At 39.0% G+C, this 20,270-nt stretch overlaps 1 protein-coding gene across 3 annotated transcripts in view; it reads right to left on the bottom strand.

Moving 5' to 3' along the window:
• Positions 1-69: 69 nt before the first annotated feature.
• The window catches only part of LOC134602471 (protein kinase C delta type-like), a 64,986-nt gene continuing 44,785 nt past the window's right edge, over positions 70-20,270 (bottom strand). For all 3 annotated transcript variants that reach the window (XM_063447387.1, XM_063447390.1, XM_063447389.1), the window contains 7 exons: positions 2,957-3,115; positions 2,701-2,792; positions 1,865-1,927; positions 1,500-1,638; positions 851-1,033; positions 510-638; positions 70-293 (listed from right to left, as the gene is read on the bottom strand). In XM_063447387.1, coding sequence (XP_063303457.1) covers positions 150-293; positions 510-638; positions 851-1,033; positions 1,500-1,638; positions 1,865-1,927; positions 2,701-2,792; positions 2,957-3,115 — 909 coding nt within the window. In that variant the 3' untranslated portion in view covers positions 70-149. The remainder of the gene's footprint in view (positions 294-509; positions 639-850; positions 1,034-1,499; positions 1,639-1,864; positions 1,928-2,700; positions 2,793-2,956; positions 3,116-20,270) is intronic.

The raw sequence follows: 20,270 nt of genomic DNA, 5'->3' as shown, positions 1-20,270 counted from the left end.
ATTGATTGTATAGAAATATCGAATCTCCATCTTCATGTAGAAACGGAACGTATCAATAGCGATTCATTAAGATTGTGCTTACTATATATTCCGGGAGTACGTGTTCTGACTCCGACCCTCCTTCCCTACCCTGGTATTAAATATGGAGCCTAGCAATAGTCTCTCAATTTGGAGCTTGTGAAAGACAAGTTCGGTATAAACCAGCTGTCTCCTGAAAAGGTGTGATACTTCATGGGCTCCATAAAAGAGAAATGCTTCTTCCGGACATTCCAAAGGGGGTTCTCAGCTGGCCCCTGTAAGCACAGAAACTTTATATTATTAACACATCAACGCATCTACCGTGGAGAGAAGAACTGAGGCAACCGATACCAACCAGCATTCCAAAAGATTTGCATATCAAATTAGAGCCAGTGAAAGGACATGATCAAACCTCTGAGCAATCAGTCAACTTATAGTGCTTCTGTCCCACGTGACTTTGATTAAACTGTAGTTGTCCTGAGTGTGCTTACCCTCTGTGGCTTGTATGGGGGTGGAATGGCCTTGGCTTCCAAATGCCTCCAATTTATAGCTCCAAAAAATGGGTGAAGCCTGATGTTGCTTCGTACTCCAAGCCTCAGTCTGGGGCTTTCCTCTAGAAGCTGCATTGTGATAAAGATAAAGGCAACACATCTCACTGCTATGTGGACAACTTTCCAGCATCCTAAGTATGCATTTTACTGTTATCAAGAGTTTTCTGAAAAAGATGACCTGGCAGTGCTATATGAACCCTAATACATAACTGCATTAGTTTGCCGCATATACCCAATACAACAGCTGTTGCAATCTGCTCAGACAGTTTTAAAAGACTCACTTTAGACATGACATCTTTGCTTTCTTTACTCAGGTGGGGAGAGAAGCGCAGCTGCTTGGAGCATGAGCACCTGTGCCCAGGTAATTTGATGTAAATGGGGAGATGTCCGGTCAACATTTGATGTAAGGTAACTCCCAGTGACCACCAGTCGCATGACGCACCATATCTCCTCTCTGCAGCCACCTTTAAAAAAATTAAATATATTAATGAAATATAAAATAGCTTCTCTTATTGTCTAATCAGTGCGATACATATGGGGTTTAATCACTGTATAAGGAATTGTGATAAACTACAAATAGAATGTGCAACTGTTAATATGATACGATGTATCTCGATACCATCTGGGCAACTTTCCAGCACTTCTGAAGGCTAGTTTTTCTTAGAACAGTAAGAATTGACTCTACTTACTAAATAGGACTTTTCCAATCGTTTCAATGCATGAATTGATCTGCAGTAAGCAGAGGAATTTCTTACTGTGCTATGAGAATCCAGCTGTAACAGCTGCTTCTTTTTTTTTTAAACAAAACTCCACTGAAGAACTTCAGAATTAGTTTTATCTTTAAAAAATATAGTATAATTTAAAAAAAAAAAAAAACAGCTTTCTACATCCTATAAAAATATGAGAAGTAAATACAGAAAAGATCCTAACCTCTGGTGCCATGTGGGTTGTAGTCCCAGTGCTACCCTGGGCCAGGACTCCTCCTGTGATGTTTTCTGCCACCAGTCCAAAATCACATATTCTGGCATGGCCCTCTTCATCAAGCATGATGTTATCCGGCTTAATATCCCTAAGGAAAAGGGCCCATCACTGTTTAATGTGTTGCTCATGTCAAATGTTTATAAAGTACAAAAACAAAGGGAGTAGATCATATGAAGACATACAGAAGATGCAGCCTGGGGGTTGAAGCAGTATAGCTCATTAAGAGAGAAAATATGCAACATTGGGATAAAATGTTGTTCAGATAGAACAAAGCAGACTAAAACAGAGAGAAGAAGAAAATCTAATGGACTAACCGGTGAACGATTCCTCGCTTATGTAAGAATTGAAGGCCGCATGTTATTTCTGCAGCATAAAACCTAATTTAAAAAAGTAGAAAGAGATGAACAGAGAATTGAATAGACTTATAAGAATAAGTTAGTTATGTGTAAGACAAGCGTTTACTTCGATTCACTGGGAGGCCAACCTATAACCAACCACATTGCAGTTAATAATAAACTACACCAAATCGAACAACTACATTGTAGCTACCATACACTCAATTCATGAAATGTACTTGCGTGCCTTGCCTTAGTACAACTATGCATGAAGAGCACTGTTCTCTGTTTTGATTACTAATATAGATTATACGTTTCTATAGTTTCAGTCATTTCCTAAGGATGTCACGCACATCTCATGATATATATCTCACCAATTATCTAAGTGTATGCTGATGGAGATTAAACATGTACTTGAACTTTGTACCAATCTGAAATGCGATGTATGTCATGATAAAACTTTAATAAAAATGAGACATGAAAAAAAAGAAAAACATGAGTTTGCTGTTTTTCACAAAACCATAAATTGTGGAGACGTGACATGAGAACATTTTAGGCCATGTTAGCAGAGATGAAAAAATACCTAAGCAAGATTCAATACACGCTTTTGAGAATTTCTACATTTGGCATAAAACTCGGCAAATGCCAATTGGACGTAATTCTCAGTTTACTCAATAAGGCCCTGAGTGCTATAATTTGCTAAGGAATAAGGTGTCAATGAATGAATCTCTAAAAAAGAAAGAGGACTCGGTAACCCACATTGTACTTCCTTCAATAAATATCTCAAGACCAATATCCATCATTCCCTCACTCACATTGCCTCGTAGGTCGGGAGGGATCGCTTTATCGTAAGATACCAATCCAGGCTGCCACCAAACATGTAGGGCATGACAAAGAAGGTGTGCATCTGATACAGGAAACGAAGTATTAAAGGCACATGTAGACTAACACCATAAAGTAGACAGATATGTGGTATGAACACAATAGATTACAGCATAGTTTCAAGGCAAACCTTTCAGCTGGTTAGAAGATTGGACAAAGTTGTGAATCTATTGACAAGAAATTCTTTACCTTAGTCTGAAAGGCGGCTAAACCCTCGCACAGGAAGGGGCAGTTTCTGGCAATCTCAAGGACACGTCGCTCCCGGAGTATGATGTCTGCCCTGATTGCATCTTTCCTCATTATCTTGACTGCCACAGGTTTTCTGCTCCTCCATGACGCCATCATTACCTACAGATAGAGAAGATATGATTCCAGTGTCAGACTAACTTAATCATCATTATCTGTCAATAATTGCCATTGTATTGAAACAGATCAGCTTTCAGACACCATCATGCTACATAACACATAATGTGCTAAAGATAAACTCCAAAATGTACACATCTCTCATTGCCTATTTGCCTGAAAAAAATGTTGTGTTGCTTCTGCTCTTTCCACAACAATGCTGGTCCTACCATTGTTGTCTGTAGGAGCAGTGGGCTATATCATGTATTAACTTTCTATTGAATTCTGAGTGGCTTAACATGGCTGTAAAAAATAAAACTGATATCTTTATAATTTAATCATACTTTATGTTTCCCATGTCTGTGTCCAGCAAGTGATTGTGAGAGGTTTTTCTTACTTTTGGGGATATTCACCGAATTTTGTATATGACAGAATTCCGACAGCAATGGCAATTCTCATATTTACTAAAGTCAAATATAGTCAGAATTTGGACAAAACAAGCAAATCTGCAGCAATCACCTGGATGCAGTCGATGTCCAGATTAAAATCAATGCTTTTGAATCTGGATCTTATACAAAATATTATGGGAATATGTTGGAGTTTTGGGGTGTTTCTGGACTTTGGGTAAAAATGTGTTTCTGCCTGCGGGTAATTGAGTTAGTCCATTGTCTTTGTTAATTGTATCAAAGGCAGAAGGGAGGGTTTGTGTACAGTAACTGGGAGTGTTCAAATGTAAAACTCTGTTTTTATTGGATTGTGCATTTCATGTCCTGTGCCCCACAAGGTCCACCTGGGCGGTAACCTTGTGGGAAAAACTGTATAAAAGAAGCAGCTGTACCATTAAAACTTCAGTTCTACTTGACCCTCAACTCGCAGCCTCGTCTCATGTTTGGGGGAGACAGCTATAATCACTACAGGGATTGCTATTGTCATGTCCTAACTGCCGGCATTACCGCTACCTTGACACTTCCGGGTAGACGGAGCTCGGCCACACCCCCTTCTCTGACGCGGTCTCCCCACGCTACATAGGGAGACCGTGCCAGATTCAAAACGCTGGATTATTGAACAGCTTTACCGCGAAACTCAAAACCGGCTATCAAGAATCTTCTACCCCTTATGAGTACCGAACCCGGACTGGAACCCGTTGACCCACTCTCTCCTCACCTCGACCACGGATTGTAAAAAGGACCTTCTCTGCTAAATCCTCTCTCCTCCTCGGAGAAGAACTTAGGCAACCCTGGACTTCCCCCATTGTAAAGCTAAGTAGTAATATCATCCGTAATTGGATTCTGCCTGCTTGCAAGTCTGTTTACTTCCTATAACTCCAAACTAACTATTACCTGCTGCAACTTACCACTCTTATTTTGCTCTGACTCCATGGACTAGCAATTTCCTTTCTGCTATACTGCATGCAAATCTGAAGCTGCTTATTCCAGTTAACAAACCTCCACTTAATTAAAGGTACAGTACCTGTACTATTCTCTAGTATCCTAGTCATTAAACTAAATCCTCAGTTATCTGCAGTTGTGTTCCATATACATCTCAAGTAAGCATTACAGCTATGCTTTTCATACTCCCTTGAATAAGCACTAAACTCTTGTAAGAGCTTGTTCCTGCTTCACTCTCTGGGGAAAGAGAGGTTCACCCACTGGAACCTGGAGCCTTGTTGTAGGTCCAGGGTGGGTAGGAGACAGCGAGACCCCAACCAAGCTGCGGCGGTTCATGGGGTCAGCGGTGGTTATGGTGTCTGGTGCGGTGCTGATGGTCCTTGGAAAGCACTAGGAGCATCCATCTATGGTCCAACCCTCAGCCAGCCTGGGGCAACCGTGACATCACTTACAGAGAGACTGCCAGACAAGAGCTGTGGGGCGGAGCTCTGGAGGATCTACAGCATTGGCGATGTGAGAATCTCCCCAGCAGGGAACAGCAACTACAGACAAGAGCGGCACTGCGGATGCCTCTCATGGAGTGGCTACATTTCCTTCACCACTATATCCAATAACACACAATCCACTCTTACCAATAGACACACCTCGACGGATGCCACAAGCAACCGAGACACCTTCATACCTCTCGCTAAGAGATATCACTCAAGAGGGTAAGATCAAGAATTTGAAGGATCTATTCCCAGAATCCCCCCATACTGGCACCCACCACCTGTTCTACAACCAAATATGCCACTTTGTCAGACATCTCTCTTTACTCCCCAGAGGAGCGAGAAATCTCACACCATATGAAAAATTATGTACAACTCACCCCCTAAAGAAAAAAACCCTATCAACAATGTATAAACTGCTCCAGTCACATCAAACTAATACAATCCCCACCTACATAGACAAATGGTCTGAAGAACTGCCAATCTCACTTTCCTCAGCACAATGGCAACAAATCATTAATAGGATACACTCTACATCTCCAAACCTAGCTACACAAGAAAGCAATCATAAAAGACTGTCCAGATGGCACTATACTCCAACCAAACTTAGCCATATACACAAGGATCTCGAAGACAATTGCTGGCGCTGTAAGACCCCCAAAGCTCACTCATCACATATGTGGTGGTCGTGCCCCATCATTTCTAAATTTTGGAAGCGCATCCACTCACTCACACAAACCATAACGGACGTACACTATCCCTTTGCCCCAGAATACATGTTATTCCTTCTCCCCCCTCCAAACGACAAAAGGAACCAAAATCTTGCTTTACTCACACGCTTATTGATAGCAGCAAATCTCATAATCCCTATCCACTGGAAACAAGCTGAGACCCCAACCATCAGAGAGTGGATTCAAAAAGTAGAAAATACTAGACAGATGGAGGATATTTCCTCTGCTTACACCAAAAACATGGCAACACACACACAAATTTGGGAAAAATTGAAAATATTCTCAGCCGAAGGATTCCTTCACTGTTAGGGACATACCAAGAAAAACCTAACGATCACACCCTTTTGACAGGCACGATTTTCACAATCACCACGTTCCAACCTCAACTCGACATATACAAATTATCTTTCTATATTTTAAATATCAAATATCTATTCGCATACCAGATATAGCTTTTAAAATTTGGTAAAACAATAACCATATCTTAACAATATAACTCAACCTTGTAAATATTCTCTTCACGGTACACACAACCTGACAGTGTCAAATCCGAGTTTTCATATTACATTTTATGTTTGTATGTAAGCATTTGTTGATACGATTTGTCAAACGCATATTCACATGTGGTTACAACTTGTAAAAAATTTCACATCTCTGACCTGTACTACCAAATGTATCTTTATGTCTTTATCTTTTTATCTATATTGTATTGCATACAAAACTTAATAAAATTATTTTAAAACCAAAAAAAAAAAAAAAAAAAAAAAAAAAAAGAAATGTATCAGAAATTATCAGATATATAAGCAATGGAATCAAGTTCAATGGGAGATCAAATACCCCCTGTAATATATAAGCAGGGATAAAGAGTAAGCACACACACATTTGCAGTGGCATGGCAAGGATGTGGAATTTGTACATTGTAATTGCTACCTGTGAAAATCTCTTCCTATGACATTATTTTGCAATATTCTCTGTGCTTTTCTAACATTTCTACCACATCACACCACGTGTGACTCACCTTCCCAAAAGCACCGCTTCCTAGTTCATAGAGGAACGTGAAGTCTAATGGGGTCAGTGAGCTCTGCTGACTCCATCTTGTTGACTTCTGAACCGTACTTTCCTCCCATCTTGCTCTCTTTCTCACTCCTTCTTTATATTCCTTTTCCTCTTTCCGTTTTGCACATATATAATCTTTCTCTTGCCTATTCTTTAATTGTTTTATTGATGATACATGTTTTGGTCTTTTTTCCTGCTCCTCACAGTCACTGCTAAATTGAATGCTCTGGTACACTGTTTCATAACCTCTTTTCATCCTCCTCTTTTTCTCCTGAGAAATAGGTGGATCACTTTCTCCTTCTTCATACTCCTTTTTCTTAGGTGAGAATATTTTACCCAAATATGACATAAGTATCACAAATGTTATAATCATGTTTTTTTTTTAAGTTAAATACACACAGTCTATAAAATACGACTCGCACGTAGCTAGGACCATAAAGATCTCAACTGCTTTGGAATGTTTCCATACACCAACTGCCTGGCTAACGCTAGCAACATATTGTGATGTCATGAATATACTTAACCAGGAGAGAAGAGTGAGATGCTAATAAACCTTCTAACTTAATATTAAACATAGTAAACTTCACCAAGTTCAAGCTTCTGTACATCACTGTTTATGTTATTCAACAAAAAAATGGAAAACCCAATGCTAATCAATTGTACTGCAAAACTGGAAACACCATTTTTGATTCTAAATTTTGATCGAAGCTGTCTTTAGGCCTTCCTATACATAAAAGCACTATTTACTGGCATTTTCAGCCATTGAACATTGCCCTCTATGTATTATTTTCAATTATTCATATGTTATTCCAATTTCATGATATACTTATCTGAAACCATTCTCGTTTATCCCCTTAAGGACCAAACTTCATGTCACACATGTCATGTTTCCTTAAGGGGTTACATTTATTGTTCAGATTTATTATTACACATTGTACAGTGTTGCAGAATATGTTATTATTTTATCATTATTAATAACTATAACAGATATTGCCTCATATTGACCACATATTTTCAACCTCTCTAACAAGCCCTATTCAAATGAACACTCTAGGTAGCAAAAATCACTACATCTTACTTTAGTAGTTTTGGTGCATATAACCTTTCACTGCAGTCTCACAAACGTAAACATTGTCATTTAAGTGAAATGGTAATATTTGAATTTGGCAGCCAGAGACTGAGATGATGCTGGATGAAATGTGGATCTACCTGCATTTTTATCTTTTACAGGGGGCCCAATAATCCTAAAAAAAGAGGAACACTTTACCATTATAAATAAATATAGCCATAACATTACAGTGTTTCTTTAATGGAGGAATAATGACTATATGCATTGCTCAGCATTTGGATGGGGCAAATAAAACAGCCTCTAACAGCTTTAGTTGTTGTTATATAGGTGGGTATGTTATTTCTCACCATTTCAGACAAGACACATCAAACATACCAAAGGCAACTATTTTTACAACATCCAAATCTATACCCAACACAGTAGGTCCTGGATTTAGATTCTGGATCTGCTTGGACGGTTTTGATTTGCAACCTGATCCAGCACACCAGAGTAAAATAACAAAATATGCAGTTATATACTGTAAGGAAACCAAGTGTATTTAAACCTCAATCGGTAGTTTCCTCCCGGACCACCAGAGCCTAGTGAACATAGCCCTCCGTTCGGTAGTAATGGTAGACGAAATTTAAATAGTGTCCCTGTATAATTCCCTCAGTAAGACACACAAACTCCCAAACAGCATACGTAGACAGAAGAAGGGTACAAAGATGAACTGAAGATTTATTGACAAGTTGAAAGGAAAACCAGGGAGTCAACTGACAATATTTGAAAAATCAGGCTCAAGGAGTCAACTGCCAACATGAAACAAGGGAATACAAACTGTCACCCCAACGCCAAACAGGGGAATTCCTTCACATATACATTTATGTAAACAAAACAACTGTAATTGGGTTGTGTATTTGTGCCATAAACGGCACTTGTCTTGTGGAATATAGAGAATACATTTTCAACTTTTTTTTTTTTTTTTCATTTCTAACCACTGTTTATTTCAGTTTTAACAAAATTGTTAATTGAGTATCATTAACTCTGAGCTTACCAGATACAAAATTACATCCATATAATATACATACCTAGCATAAAACCTTGGTACAAGCTTATAAAATTAAATTAGCAAAAAAGAACAACACTTTCACTAACATTTAGGATTAAACCCACGGCTCTAATAGCCAACTTGAGTGTATAGTGTATAGAAGCTTTAAAAATAATATTAAGATCAAAGGTGTGTTAATGCCATTTCTCTTGCCCACCCCACAGAAGTAGAATTTACCTAAGATCTAAGAAAACCAACAAAGAAAAGCATCTACTTTTAGTTAACCTTTGGCAAGAAAATAAAACACAATAGGTTTTCTGTTTAAATTTTCACTTATATACATGTGCTTGAAAGGACAGTAGAAAATATATATATATATATATATATGACTTTTTTTTATACATTACATTTCAGATACAGAGAGTCTTGTGCATTAAATAGAGCATCAGAAAAGGGCAAATGATGATTTGCTCTATGATACAGGTTCACTCCAGGTGGATCTCGACTTGTCAAGAAAGAGAAGAGTAGGATAAGTGAATAATGACATTATAACAAATCAAAGTTGGAAAGAAATAAAAGTCCGGAGGCCATTTTGAACTAAAGAAGAGAATTTGTAATAAACATTATATTAACACTTTAATTAATTCCTCTTGTTAGTATGTATATTGCTTGGGCTGTAATGTCCAGTGTGTTTCTAGACATCATTTTCAACTTTTTAATACCCAATTCACAAACACAGACGAAAATATATTTACACAGAATGTGCACATGGTTTCACTCAGAAAACCAAACAAATTCATACATTTACACCACAATCAAACATACTGGAACACACAATATACAAACATAGTCTGGTATATATTGTATATACACTGTCTGAACATATACACGTTGAGATGGTCCTCTCTATATGTCTATAAAGTACAGAGAGATGGCTTCACACAGGCCTTGTAAGTCTAGTTTTCCAATCTCCTTAATTCTATATGTTATTATATGGGGTGGTTAGTTTATGAAAGATAACACTCACATCAAACAATAGTTAGTACATCCTGTTAACAAGTAAGTTGCACTGTAATTTAATGTGTTTGTTTTAGAACAGCTGCATTTTCTGTTTCTGAGATTGAGAGTCATACAACATAGAAAAAGCAGACTAATTTCCCACTAATCTTTTTATTGGTCTAAATATACACACAAAATAGGATTTTATAAATGGTCTATGTTCATATTACAGACACACATAAGTAAGGGTTTTGCAAATGCTGCTTGTCCACTTTATATATATGGGCAAAATCGAAATGGTCTGGAGTTCAGTACGGTTGAAATCCAGACCAAATTCAAGTCCATTTAGAAACATAGAATATGACGGCAGATAGGAACCATTCGGCCCATCTAGTCTGCCCATTTTTATAAATACTCTCATTAGTCCCTGGCCTTATCTTATATCTAGAATAGCCTTCTGCCTATTCCATGCATGCTTAAACTCCTTCACTGTGTTAACCTCTACCACTTCAGCTGGAAGGCTATTCCATGCATCAACTACCCTATCAGTAAAGAAATACTTCCTGGTGTTATTTTTAAACCTTTGCCCGTCTAATTTAAAACTATGTTCTCTTGTTGTAGTAGTTTTTCTTCTTTTAAATATAGTCTCCTCCTTTACTGTGTTGATTCCCTTTATGTATTTATGTATTTAAATGTTTCTATCATATCCCCCCTGTCTCGTCTTTCCTCCAAGCTATACATGTTAAGATCCTTTAACCCCTTAAGGATTTTTGCGTTGCCAACCGATGACGGTCCTGAACCGTCCTAACTTTAAGATGTACTTACCCGATCGCCGTCGTTCACCCGGCGGCAATCGGCGGTACTCCCGTTGTGGGGAGACTGCCTGCAGCCCAGACAGTCTCCCCATGGCAAATTAGGACCCATTGGGCCATGTGATCGCTCAATAGGGCGACCACATGGTCACAATAGGTGTCCATGTTTCTGCCTGCAGGGGGACTGCCTGTGCTGACAGGCAGTCTCCCTGCAACTGTAAAATCATAAAAATAAAATTAATGTTAATAAAAAATAATAATAATTATATATCTGTATATATATGATATATAGACATATATTATATCTATATAATATATGTCTATATATCATATATATAATGTCATGCTAAGTGTATTTTTATATTAATATGTATATATATTAATATAAAAATACACTTATAATTAAATTACACACATATATATAATATATAATAACTATATATATTGTATATATATATTATTATAAAATACAAATAATAAGTAAATTAAATTAAATTAATTTTTTGAAAATAATAATACAAAAATAAAAAAAATTATATATCTATATGAAATTTTATTCTAACTGTATTTTGATATTAAAATATATACATTTATATCAAAATACACTTAGAATAAAATTGTATCTATATATCTATGTATATATAAATAAAAATAATACGAAATATACATTTGTTTAAATACAAAATTACATAAATAATTATATAAATATACACGTAGACTTCAAATATATAAATGTGCATATATATTTAAATTCTACGTGCGTATTTATGTAATATTTTTACATAATTAAATAATTTTATTAATTACAATTTGAGGGACCTGCCTGCCAACCAAGGCCGAAATTGCAGAGAATTTAATTTGCTAGCACTGTATTTTACCCTGTAACTTTCTATGACACCCTAAAAGCTGTACATGGGGGGTACCGTTTTACTCGGGAGACTTTGCTGAACACAAATATTAGTGATTCCAAACAGTAAAACCTATCACAGCGATGATATTGTCAGTGAAAGTGACTTTTTTCAAATTTTTCACACACAAACAGCACTTTTACTGATGATATAATTGTTGTGATACGTTTTCCTGTTTTGAAACACTAATATTTGTGTTCAGCAAAGTCTCCTGAGTTTAACAGTACCCCCATGTACAGATATTATAGCGTTTTTGAAAGTTACAGGGTCAAATATATGGGTCAAATATTTTTACATTGAAAATGGCCAGGTTGGTTACGTTGCCTTTGAGAGCGTATGGTAGCCCAGGAATGAGAATTACGCCCATGATGGCATACCATTTGCAAAAGAAGACAACCCAAGGTATTGCAAATGGGGTATGTCCAGTCTTTTTTAGTAGCCACTTAGTCACAAACACTGGCCAAAATTAGCATTCAATTTAGTTGTTTACTTTTTCACGCACAAACAAATATGAACGCTAACTTTGGCCAGTGTTTGCGACTAGGTGGCTACTAAAAAAGACTGGACATACCCCATATTGAATACCCTGGGTTGTCTACTTTAAAAAAAAAATATGTAAATGTGGGGTGTTATTCAGAGAATTTTGACAGATAATAGTGTTACAATGTCACTATTGATAAATTTGAAAAAAAATTATGTTTTGAAACCACAATATCCTACTTGTACCTATAGCACTATAACTTGCAAAAAAAAGCAAAAAAGCATGTAAACACTGGATATTTTAAAACTCAGGACAACATTTCGAATCTATTTAGCAGTTTTTTTATTCGCTTTTGTAGATGAGTAAAAGATTTCTCAAGTAAAAGTCAAAAAACATGTATTTTTTTCATTTTTTTCATCATATTTTTTTATTTTTTTTTAATTAAATTACATGAGATTATATAACTAATGGTATGTAAAGAAAGCCTTTTTTGTTCTGAAAAAAACCCAACATATAATTTGTATAGGAACAATTTTGTATAGGAACAATTGATGATACTTTGATTAGTTTCTGCCAGATTTGAAGAGTGGGCCTAATCGTGGGGTGATTATCAATTGTGAGATGGCGTTGGGCTGGGTTTGTGAATAGCCAAGGTCTTAATTGCAAGGGTATCAGCGAAGCTGCGTTTTCAATCTGTACCCAGTGCAGGTTCGAATTAGTTCGTGTCCATTCATAAATTCGGGCCAGGTGGGTTGCTTTGTGGTATGTTTCAAGGTCCGGGAGATTGATTCAATTGCCCCACACCCCTCCCCCCTCTACCCTCTCACACACAATCCAGATTTCCAGAGAGGGCAATCAGGGAACTCGTACGACCTCTACCATTCTGGTGAGGCCTTGCAACTTAAAGACGTCACTGACACCGACAATAACATAAAAGCCTTAACTCAACTACTACCCGATACGATCCCAACAGGCAACCAGCGATTACAATATGCCCAACTGATCCATTTCATTAAAAGCGCTAATCTCCTTCTTACGGAGAAAAGACCAATGACTGACTTTGAACAACTTTGTACTGACCACACAATCACAAAGAAATTACTTTCTACCATGTATAAACTAATAAGGAAATCTAGAGATATAACTTGCACAGGCCATTGGATGGAGGAACTGCAAATAGACATACCTCAAACAGATTGGAGAACCATTTTTATAACAGCACACAAATCCACTTCATCCACTGCAGCTCAAGAAAGCAACTATAAGCGCATCACCCGCTGGCATTACACCCCAGCCAAACTTCAAAAAATACATAAGCTAACACAACAGACATGCTGGAGATGCAAACACGAGTTAGCGCATCATGCCCACATTTAGTGGCTCTGTCCACAAATAGCAACATTTTGGAAAAGGATACAGGTCATAACACAGCTGATACTTGCTACTACCGTTCCGCTTACACCGCAACATTACTTATTCTCCTTAGCCCCTCCAGGTATGAGTAAAAACAAAGCCTCGCTGTTCAACTTCTTAGTAATGGCGGCGTCACAACTTATCCCTATTTACTGGAAGCAGACGCAGATCCCCTCTATCAGAGAGTGGATTAGTAAAGTAGACGAGGTCAGACAAATGGAAGAAATAACCTATGCGCAAACTAAAAATTATCAAACCTTTACAAAAATTTGGAAGCCATGGCTGCACTTCCTTGCAACTAAAGGCATCGATTACTCAAAGCCCCAACCTGCCTAAGTTTCCTCCTTCCTCCCCTCTCTCCCCCCCCCACGTAACTCATGCTATTTACCATCCTAATGCCCACTTTACACACATTCTAATGTCACTCTCCTAGCTCAGTAAGGCTACACACACATTTAATGTAATGCTTGAATTTACCCAATGTTTTTGTCCAAACGATTTCATTGATTTACTCATTTAATCCCTGCCATAACTGGCAACACTGCAACAACTGCGCCGCTCTTCTTCGTTAGGATATTTCCTGTTAATTCTATATAGTTGAATTTTGAATATTGTTTTAGATTATGGTTTCTATCTGACCAACGTGTTTATTAACTGAGTAACTACCTTGCCATGACAGTTTATTGATAAGCCTACTCACTTACTCTGTTTTAAAACTCATTTACTGTGTCCCCCACTGTAATGCATTCATTCTCTGAAAATTTATACTTTGTAACTCAAGCACTGTGTTTTCTACTGATTGGATGAAAATGCATTCTGTGACACAAAAAAAAAAAAAAAAAAAAAAAAATTATTTGTATAGGAACAGTAAATGAGAGAGCGGAAAATTACAGCTAAACACAAACACCACAACAGTGTAAAAAGAGGCCTGGTCGCAAATGTACAACATCACAAAAACAGTCCAGCCCTTAAGGGGTTAACCTTTCCTGGTAAGTTTTATCCTGAAATCCATGAACCAGTGTAGTAGCCCTTCTCTGAACTCATTCTAAAGTATCAATATCCTTCTGGAGATACAATCTCCAGTACTGCGTACAATACTCCAAGTGAGGTCTCACCAGTGTTTAAGTATAATGGCATGAGCTACTGCTACTACCTCCCCCTATACAACCAAGCATTCTGCTAGCATTTCCTGCTGCTATTTTACATTGTATTCCTACCTTTAATAAAAGTCATCTGACTAATTACTCCTAAATCCCTTTCCTCAGATGTTGAGGATAGTAGTGTATCAAATATTGGATTTTTACACCCGAGATCTTGCACTTATCCACATTAAATATCAGTTGCCACAGACCATTTTTCTAGTTTATCCAAATAATTTACCATTTGGCTTATCCCTCCTGATCATCACCCTCTGTTGCCTGTCACTCAGCTACTGATATGTAACAATATTGGAATCAAATATTTTAAGGCTGATATAAACAATTTTGGCATTGCTAATTTCCATCAACAATGTCCGGGTTTTACAGTCTGCAGCTAGATGTTGTTGCCCCATTCATTAAGGGGTCATTTGGACTTTAGTAAATAACCTTTTATATCTATATGACAATATTGATATGCCTTATTTAATAAATGGACCAGTCGCCTTCCATGCTGATCTTCTGGAAATTAAAAAAATGTTTTTGAAGACTATCAATCCATTTACTGATGGATACCCAGCCTTTTCAGAACATTCTGTGGAATTGCTATACTTTTGGATACACAAACTTGACCTATCTGGACCTGAGTAAAATGAAGGTATGAAGGTAAGAACTACAAAGCCATACTAAACTAGAGAAGGGTAAGACACATATAACACCACAAAGAATAAAAAAAAAATGGAGAAATAACTATTTAGGATGTTGACCAATCAGAGCTAGCACAAGATCATTCTCACATGAGTCATGTGGACTCACAAGTCATGTGGACATGGTAGATCGAATCCATAAACTGGACAGTGGGGACACATTTAATCTCACAGATTTCATTGAGTTGTAGCATAATTTGGATTTAAAGAATAAAAACTGAACATCATAAATTTCAGTCCTGCTTCAAAAGCCCTGAGCAGAAGAACAAGGAACGATTCAGATGCCAAATAATAGAAAACACCCACCAAAGGGATATTGAGATGTTGGAACCGGGCATTTAACACAGACAAATAACATAGCATTAGGTAACCAAACAAAATAGGGTAGGGTACACACAGTCTTACTTTGCAGTAAGTATTAAATAACACACAGGGTGAGCAGCAGCTGAGTAGGGAATGAACGGGGCTAGGGTTCCTATGTATTTAACTATCTGTCTTTGGTCTACATCTACATATATGTAACTGATAAAATTTAGAGTAGTGGTACCCAAATCAGCTTATGCACCAGCTTTTTGTCTTTCTTTCTTTCTCACTGAGCAGGCCTCTGTGAGAAATGAGAAACCTTTAAATCACTTACAGCAAATCAATCTGGATCCTCTCTCCATATTAATAGATTTGTAAGCAAAGGTTTATTTCCCCCCCCCCCCCTCTTTTATTAACAAATTTGAGAAAAATTTGACATGGTCAGAGGGTAACTCTAGCAGCATGTAGAGCGATAGCTCAGTTGTGGCAAATACCTTAGGTCCCACAGCTAGCACAGGTCATCTCCAAAATTAAGAATACGTATCTCATGGACAAGTTGACAGCACAGGCCAGGAAAACATTTTATAAGGCCTGGGGACCATGGCAGCAATATAGCGATCACAATTCCGCTGGTCCTCTGCCCCACCCACAATTGGCACTTCTCACCTGATCTGTGAAACAAATGGCATGAAAATATAGTTATACTATGTTTTTATTTTGTTATACACTAATTGGATCATTTTCATCCCATTTTCGTTTGTCTTGTTTTCGAGAATATTTAGTTTTTTATTATCTGTTCTGATATATTGGTTGAATGCAGCTAAATGTACATACTCATCAAGGACCCCTGTCACAGTAATTGTTCTGCAACTGTAAAATCTTTACACATTGCACCAAACACGCAACTTTAAGTGGTATGGGAAGGTAAAGGGGGTGGTATACAAAAAATAGAATGGCATGTTGTGATGTGGTTACATAACATAATAAGAAAGAGGCAGTTCTCTTGCTTCGTGGTGGAGTGGAGAGACAACTGCTGAGAGGTAGGAACAAGACCACAAATGTTGCAGAGACAATTGTGTTTAGCTTAACTAGGCATGACCAACCTTTATGTTACATTGAGCATACTAAGAAAATTCAGGAAAAAACTTGACTGAGAAGCACAAGTTGTATGTTAAAGGAACACTTTATTGAAATGAAGATGTTATGGTGCCAGATCCTAAGGGGTTAAACCATTTGAAAACGTTTAAGGGATTAAACCGTTCTTGAACCCCAAAGTCTGTATTCCAGCTCTGAGTCTCACTGCTTCTCTGCCCTTCCATTTTCTAAAAGTCTCTAAAACAGAATGCTCTTGCAGAATCGGGCAACAACGCCACTATTTAGCTGAGAGCAGTCAGTTGACGCTCTAAGCCAATCAGTGATTCCCCATTCATAAAACTGTCTTGAAAAAGGTACGTTTCTGTTCAAGCCAGTCTTATGAATGTGGAGTCTCTGATTGGCTAAGAGCCTCAGCTGACCTCTCTCAGCGAATCTGCAGCACCACTGCCCGATTCTGTAAGAGCCTTCCGTTTTAAAGATTTTAGAAAACGGAAGGGCAGAGAGGCATTTTAAAGATTTTTATAAAACGGCAGAAAAGGGAGATTTGGTGCTGGAACACAGACTTTGAGGTTTGAGAATGGTTTAATCCCTTATGGAAAGTCAGCATAATAACAACTTTTGATGAAATTGTTAAGGAGCCTAAACTGTCCCTCTAAGTTGTTTTTGTATGTCACACTTATTATAAAACCTGCAGGCATTTGTAACTCACGCCATGACGCGTAACGTAACTATTTCTATGCATGTAACTAAATAAAAAATGAAAAAATGGAAATATATATATATAAAAAACACATTCTATGAGAGAGAGAGAGAGAGAGAGAGATACACTACTCAAAAAAATAAAGGGAACACTTAAACAACACAATGTAACTCCAAGTCAATCACACTTCTGTGAAATCAAACTGTCCACTTAGGGAGCAAAACTGAGTGACAATCAATTTCACATGCTGTTGTGCAAATGGGATAGACAACAGGTGGAAATTATAGGCAATTAGGAAGACACCCCCAATAAAGGAGTGGTTCTGCAGGTGGTGACCACAGACCACTTCTCAGTTCCTATGCTTCCTGGCTGATGTTTTGGTCACTTTTGAATGCTGGCGGTGCTTTCACTCTAGTGGTAGCATGAGACGGAGTCTACAACCCACACAAGTGGCTCAGGTAGTGCAGCTCATCCAGGATGCCACATCAATGCGAGCTGTGGCAAGAAGGTTTACTGTGTCTGTCAGCGTAGTGTCCAGAGCATGGAGGCGCTACCAGGAGACAGGCCAATACATCAGGAGACGTGGAGGAGGCCGTAGGAGGGCAACAACCCAGCAGCAGGACCGCTACCTCAGCCTTTGTGCAAGGAGGAGCACTGCCAGAGCCCTGCAGAATGATCTCCAGTAGGCCACAAATGTACATGTGTCTGCTCAAACAGTCAGAAACAGACCCCATGAGGGTGGTTGTGCTTACAGCCCAACACCGTGCAGAACGTTTGGCATTTGCCAGAGAACACCAAGATTGGCAAATTCGCCACTGGCGCCCTGTGCTCTTCACAGATAAAAGCAGGTTCACACTGAGCATATGTGACAGACGTGATAGAGTCTGGAGACGCAGAGGAGAACGTTCTGCTGCCAGCAACATCCTCCAGCATGACCGGTTTGGCAGTGGGTCAGTAATGGTGTGGGATGGCATTTCTTTGGGGGGCCGCACAGCCCTCCATGTGCTCGCCACAGGTAGCCTGACTGCCATTAGGTACCGAGATGAGATCCTCAGACCCCTTATGAGACCATATGCTGGTACGGTTGGCCCTGGGTTCCTCCCAATGCAAGACAATGCTAGACCTCATGTGGCTGGAGTGTGTCAGCAGTTCCTGCAAGACGAAGGCATTGATGCTATGGACTGCTATGGAATGTCTCACTCCATCCACCAACGTCATGTTGCACCACAGACTGTCCAGGAGTTGGCAGATGCTTTAGTCAAGGTCTGGGAGGAGATCCCTCAGGAGACCATCCGCCACCTCATCAGGAGCATGCACAGGCATTGTAGGGAGGTCACACATGCACGTGGAGGCCCGACACACTACTGAGCCTCATTTTGACTTGTTTTAAGGACATTACATCAAAGTTGGATCAGCCTGTAGTGTGTTTTACCACTTTAATTTTGAGTGTGACTCCAAATCCAGACCTCCATGGGTTGAACAATTTGATTTCCATTTTTTAATTTTTGTGTGATTTTGTTGTCAGCACATTCAACTATGTAAAGAACAAAGTATTTCAGAAGAATATTTAATTCATTCAGGATGTGTTATTTTTGTGTTCCTTTTATTTTTTTGAGCAGTGTATATATGCACACACACACACATACTTTCTTTAGCATTTTTAAGAGAGGTTTCTAAATGTTCTGAGAATGTTTTCCACAAGTATCCAATTAGGAAGCAATAAAGCAATGTTTTAGTTGTTGCTTAAATTGCCTGTATACTGTGTTATTTAATCACTATTCTTGTTACAAAACAGTTCCCCCTTTACCTGTTCATCATTACTTCTCTGTCTCTGGGAAGTAATTAGGAAATTAAGTACCACCAAACAAGACATCAGCAGAACGCAGGTAGTGCTTTAATAATTCCTGGGCTGTCACATTTATGTTGAAATAGTCAACAGAGACCAAGTAACACTGTATTTATGCCACATTTATGATAAAACCGTTGGGCAAAAAACAGAAGATGTTTTAAACAACGCTCTTTGAAGCAATTAGCCTGTGAATTACCAACGAAGCAAGTCAGCTATTGTAAAGTGATGAGTTTCTTGCCTCCATGGCACTTTATAGGTTATTAAATTAGTTTTCTGCCCCTAGTGAACACCACAGACTAAAGATAAAAATTATGTACCGGGGGGCGGGGCTGGGCCGCCGAGCTGAGCGGTCGCAGGACAGCTCAGCTCCTGCAAACTGGGTCATAAATAGCCTGTAAAATAATCTTTTGGGACGAAACATCGGCAACTTACCGCGTCCCTCAACGGAACCGGGCTGCCTGAGCTGAGGAGAGGCTTGCTATTGAAGTTTTAGTCCCTCGGAGGATGGGGCCCGTTGCAACAGACGGGACCTATGTTGGCGGTGAGTGCAGCGGACGGCCGCCACAGCGCTATCCCGCCCGAAGGAGTCCAACAAGCATGAAAAGCCCGCGGACCCGGTCCCGTACCCCCCCCCACCGGACCAGGGGGGTGATCCCGGTCCAAGCTGAGTCAAGCAAGGCCTCACAGCTCTCTAAGAAACCGCCGACATGCGACCTGAGACCCACTCACAAGATGGCGGGGACCACGCGCGCAGTACATGCAACCTTGAGTACAGGCCTACTAGCAGACATCACTAACTCCGGCACACAGGGTAACACCAAGCAGAGGCCCTCATATCCGGTGATACCCCTGGCATCTGACGCACTCCAAGCACCACACCAGTGGATACCGATGCCGAGAGACCCGCTCACTCTTCTTCTGAGCTGGGCGCTCACAGGGAGGGAATCCCCCCCCACAGCCTGCCATACACCCAGGGAGAAGCTTGGGATCCAGCAGAAC

This window comes from Pelobates fuscus, chromosome 3 (assembly GCF_036172605.1).
Source record: "Pelobates fuscus isolate aPelFus1 chromosome 3, aPelFus1.pri, whole genome shotgun sequence".
In the NCBI taxonomy this organism is placed as follows: Eukaryota; Metazoa; Chordata; class Amphibia; order Anura; family Pelobatidae; genus Pelobates; species Pelobates fuscus.
The sequence above is the reverse complement of the archived record's forward strand: the minus strand, read 5'-3'. Positions and strand labels throughout refer to the sequence as shown.